Genomic DNA, 5,855 nt, shown 5'->3' with positions numbered 1-5,855 from the left:
CCAAGCAGATCCCGACACTTATGATAGTATATTTGTAGATATAGGTTTTAGGTACACCTTTTCGATACACATCAATGCTTACTATTTACTCGCATTTAAGCACCAAATAAATAAATATTTTGTTTATAAATATTACATCAAAATACTTCAGTTAGTGATTTTTTTACAATGCTCTGTAAATGCAATTTCAAAAGTACAACAAATGCAGTATGGTTGTACTTTTGAAAACCTATTCTACTTTAATTTTTTTGCCAGTCATGATCTAATTTTTGTTTTAGGCCATGCAATATGCTTCGTGCATATAGTGACATTTTGCATTTTTCATAATAAGTATATATTTATATCCTTATCATTTTTACATCAATCTTATATCGACAAATGGAGCGGATTGCTTTTGCTAACAATTGCTTTGATCGCAGGATTTATTGATAAGAAAGATTAAAATAATTTTATGTAGGTACTTAAATTCTGCATGATCAAAGACAAATCTTTCCACCATTGATAGTACCTAACAGGAAAAATTCGTCGTGTAATTTATTTTGTCCATAAAGTGATTATTCATTAGATATAATACTTATAAAATATGTCATAAATCTGTTTCTGCATAAGTACATAGATATATTTTCCTTATCCAGATTATAGGCAGCCTCAGTGTTATTGCAGTCGGTTCGATTCCCGCATGATACAAACATTTGTATTCAAAATTATGTTTTGTTCGTATTCATGAATAATATACGCAAAATGTGTAATGTGTATATATGTGGCAGAAGTTGCGTTAGGTATTGATCAAACATGATGAATTAACCACAAATTTTTCAAAAAGACTAAAACGTATATGTATACATATATCCAATACTAGATGTTACCCGGTCCTATGTGCTTATACGTGTACGTACTTTTTTCATAATAAAATATTGTCTATGCCCGTCCACGTAATTACGTATAAAATTCATCGAGTTTCGATCAGCTGTTTAGTCGTAAGAAGGTAACAAACAGACAAAGACGGCCTCGGTGGTCTAGCGGTTGAGTACACCGCTTTACTTCCGATGGTCCCGGGTTCGATTCCTCGTACAATGCAAACATTTGTATTCATGAATTATTGTGTGTATCGGTCGGGGTGTTTTCTATGTATATTACGTATGTATTTACGAAAAAAAATCTAAGTATTTACATATATCAATTGTCTACTATACATAACTAGCTCTGCTTACCGTGGGACTAGACGGCGTTGTGTTAATTGTCGAGTGTTATTTCTTGTCGGTTATTTATTGTTTAGAGATTTCTTAACAATTTATTATAGTAGATAATTTAGACACTTAGTAAAAAATGAAGAGCAATTTTCCTATACGTACACGAGTACGTGGTATGGTATGACCTTGTTACATTTTTTTGGTTTTTAGATATAATTTGGGTAAGGTATGAAAAAAAGACAAAAAAAATTGTGTAAAACTTACAATATAATTAATTTCATATAAGATACTATATTTATAAACAATATTGTGCATTTTGTCGCACTTAGATGTGATTATACACAAATTACAATTATAAATCAGTAACGACTAACTTTTTATGTGGCAACGAACATAAATGTAAATTTATATATTTTATTATAATATTTATTTAGAACAAAAAAAAATATCAAATACTATGTATACAACTATAACATAATCAATGATTTGTATATATTTATATATAAGTATAAACAAGCGGATAACATAAATATAGATTCAAATATCAAAATCACGATAGAAATATTCCAAAAAATCTAAGCTAATAATTTTGTTTGACTAGCGATTAGCTTATAAATAATCTATAAAAATAATATTTATTGCACATACTTATGATTTCACAGAAATAATACATTTGAATAAATGTACATATTGATCATCTTTAAAAAATAAATATTTTGTTTTATGTAATAATGATTACAATTTTATACATCGGCTCATGATAACTTTATTAGTTATCATATTTAACGAGGCACTTACCAATCATGTTTCCTTGTTTTGTGACTACTTCGATAGACAAATTTTAAAATGTTTACATATTTAATAAAAATATTTAAAATATCTTTTATATTTACCCATATTCATCTATCAAAAAATAATAACAATATAACAAAACATTCTTATTTGCTTTTTTTTCAAGTATATAAAATAAATGTTAAATTTTACTTAAACGTACGTATATAATTATGTGACAGTTGGATACAAATTGAGTATCTAGGATTTTAGCAAGTATCTATAGTTAACGAAAATATTGCAGAAATTAACAATAATTATTATTAATTATATAACTAGAAGTTAACTCTAAATATCTATGTATTATACATATGTATTCCTATTGTTATATACAGTTTGTATAAAAATATTACGGAATCTCCATTGTGCATAATTTCACATTATGTGTATATCAAATACAATGTCTTAAATTTCTATTTCAATTAAAAATATACTTTGTAAAATGAGATTTTTAGTATCTAGAAGTTTCAATAATAAAATAGAGAATGTTGTACGCTTTTGCATATCATTTATTAGAAGATAAATAAATTAAAAAGGCAATGCACAACTTTAAAAATAGATTAGTGAATATATTTCTTAAAATGGAATGTTGCACAGACACATGTAGGAGGAATATAATAGTTGAATTAGAATTTAAAATTAATAGGAATGTATAGAAGAGATAACAAATATTTCGGAATGCAACACAGGTTTGTCAAAATAATAGAGGTTTAGATAGAATAATTTTACAATATCATCAATTTCATAAAATCAATCAAAACTATATACCTGTTCAAAAAAAAATACATTGCGCACATTTGGAGGCCTAATATTTATATATTTATGTACATTATGCATTGGCAGGTGACAGTTGCCGGTACATATAGAGTCTATTTCTGCGTCCTTCCGTACCATAAAAGCGTAAGGGGAAGTTTATTGTATTTTTTACATTGCACTGAATAAAAATATTTTTCTTATTTCTTTACTTTTTTTTTTAACAAATCATATAACTATATGCGTTCTTTTAGTTGCCATTAATAATCTCTACTAATTAGATGCCTAATTGTAGGCATTAAAACTACTACATTAGTATTGAATTTGTTTATACACGTACCGACCTACAAGCGTAGGTATAATTACTGAAATATTTAATAACAAATTCAAATCATGGGTAGTTAATTATAGTATTGAACATACCACACAGAATGTGAACTCAACATTGTTAACAAGTAGCACATACCGGGTATAAAACAAAAATTAGTAGAATTATATAATTCAACATAAAATTATACATCAGGCTTATCATTAAGACTTGTCAAGCTATTGTATTGAGAGGGACTCTAAAGATATATACATAGCGTATATATCTTTAGAGTCCCTCTCAATACAATAGCTTGACAAATAATAAGAATTATTTAAAAGTAATAACTAAAACATGTATTCATGTTATGTAAAATAAAATAATGATTTTGTATTAAAATTCATGAAATGGGTTATTCTTTTAACAAGATATTACTCAATGCACAATTTTATTCTGCATGCCAGTTGGGTGCGATATAAAACTTGATTTATATTTATTCGACAGTAACAGATTTGGCGAGATTACGCGGACAATCAACATTGCAGCCACGCAAAACTGCGATATGGTAGGCAAGTAGTTGCATAGGTATTACTGTGAGAATTCCCTGTAAACAATCTACTGTTTTCGGTACTTGGAGAACGCGAGACGCAAGAGCCATAGTGTCCGTGTCGCCCTCTTCGCACACCACGATCGGGCGGCCTTGGCGGGCTGTTACCTGTTGCAATGCATTCATGCATTTTGTGTAAACGGGGTCGCGCATCATTATCATTATAACTGGCATAGAGTCGTCAATAAGGGCGAGTGGTCCGTGTTTCAATTCTCCAGCCATAATACCCTCACTATGCATATATGTCAATTCCTTTACTTTCAGTGCACCCTCTAGGCATGTTGCGAAATTATATCCACGACCCATAATAAGTAGCGACCTCTGACGGAATAAATCTTCAGCAAGGGCCTGGACCTGGGCGTCAAGAGCTAATACTTGACGGATTTTGCTTTCTAACTCATGAAGTCCGGCAATGATATCGGCACGTCGTTTTTGGAAAGATATGCGGTCCTCACTGATAACCAACGCAAACATAACAAGGGATACAAACTGTGATGTGTAGGCCTTTGTTGATGCAACACCAATTTCAGGTCCAGCATTAATATGAACACCACAATGGGATTCACGACAAATTGAACTACCTACAGTATTGGTAATACCAACAATAAGAGCACCATGACGTTTACAGTACCGCAGAGCCATCAGTGTGTCAGCCGTTTCTCCTGATTGTGAGATAAAAAAACATACATCATCACGGAACACCGGTGTATTCCTATCCAAGAAATCGGAAGCCAATTCCACCATTACTGGAAGCTCAGTTAACTCTTCCAAAAGTTGACGAGTTGCAACTGCACTGTGGTAGCTTGTGCCACATGCAATGAGCATCAATCTTCTACATCTCTTGATCTCAGGTATGTAATCTTTAATACCACCAAGGTTGACAGTACCATTTGCAAAATTGAGGCGTCCTCTCATGGTATTTACTATAGATTCAGGTTGTTCAAAAATTTCCTTTTGCATGAAGTATTTATAATTACCTTTCATGATTTGTTGTAATTCTAGTTTCAGAGTGAATATTTCACGTTCATGAGGATCACTGCTGCTGCCAGAGAGGCGATGGATACTCAAAACACCATCCTTAACATGGGCAACATCATCATCTTCAAAATACAATACTCTGTTAGTATGTTCAATTACAGCAGAAGCATCAGAGGCAAAGAAATATTCAACATCTCTTTCTTCTTCAGGTTGGAAATGGGCATGGCTGTTCACCCTGGGTACGGGGGGTACAACTCCACGTGTGGCCTTGTTATTAGTGTACATAATAGGGATATGATCACTGGATAAACGACGCCGTGTTTTAATACCCACTAGCAAAGGACTACCACGACGTGTTGCAACACATTCATTTGGAAAGTGACGAGATTTGAAACATAAAGCAAAAGCACCTTCCAGTTGCTGAATTACCTGCTCAACTAATTCTTGAAAACTGTAATCCTTGTGCTGGTTGTAGATGTGGTGGATCAACTTTGCAATAGCTTCAGTGTCTGTTTGGGATTCAAAAGTATATCCTTTATTTTCCAAAAATGTTTTAACTTCCTTAAAGTTTGTAATGATGCCATTATGTATCACTACAAAAGAATTGTCTTCTCCAGAACGCTGCGGATGCGAGTTCGTAGAACTTGGCTCTCCGTGAGTAGCCCAACGCGTGTGGGCGATACCGCAATGGGAGTCCACACATTCCTCAAGAGATAGCTCGACGCTGCGCTCCTGGAGCAGTTCTTCTAGGGCAGCTACTTTACCGCTACGTTTCAATACAGCTATATCTTTCTGATCAGGAGCATCGATGGCGACGCCCGCAGAATCGTAGCCGCGGTATTCCAACCGTTTCAAACCATTGACGAGCAGTTCTAAAATTTCGCGCCGGGTCTTAGGCGACAAGTGATTAATATAAGCAAAAATTCCGCACATTTTTACTACGGTTGAATGTAATAAATACCGGAGCGAACTTAAACACTACTCGCGACCGACTGCGACACTTAGCAGAATGTATTATCGATATTGAAGGTCTACACGTATTTCTCCTACCACTAAATTACTTTCACTTACGGCAATGCACACGTCATCGTGTTCGATATCAACAACGCGTAGTTGTTGTGTGGTAAAATATGTTTTAAACTTTTACGAATACTATCTAAAATACGGACTTATGGAAAATTAAGACAGA

General features: G+C 32.9%; 1 protein-coding gene across 1 annotated transcript; it reads right to left on the bottom strand.

The window, feature by feature from the left end:
- Positions 1 to 3,365: 3,365 nt before the first annotated feature.
- On the bottom strand, positions 3,366 to 5,855 carry LOC131844178 (glutamine--fructose-6-phosphate aminotransferase [isomerizing] 1-like). The gene has a single exon (XM_059192983.1). It carries the CDS (start codon positions 5,597 to 5,599, stop codon positions 3,575 to 3,577), a length of 2,025 nt encoding a protein of 674 aa, XP_059048966.1. The 5' UTR covers positions 5,600 to 5,855; the 3' UTR covers positions 3,366 to 3,574.

The sequence above is a fragment of the Achroia grisella genome, unplaced genomic scaffold (genome assembly GCF_030625045.1).
Source record: "Achroia grisella isolate CSIRO2021 unplaced genomic scaffold, CSIRO_AGI_Agris_v1 utg402, whole genome shotgun sequence".
NCBI classification, from domain to species: domain Eukaryota; kingdom Metazoa; phylum Arthropoda; class Insecta; order Lepidoptera; family Pyralidae; genus Achroia; species Achroia grisella.
This window is presented reverse-complemented; position numbering and strand designations above follow the sequence as displayed.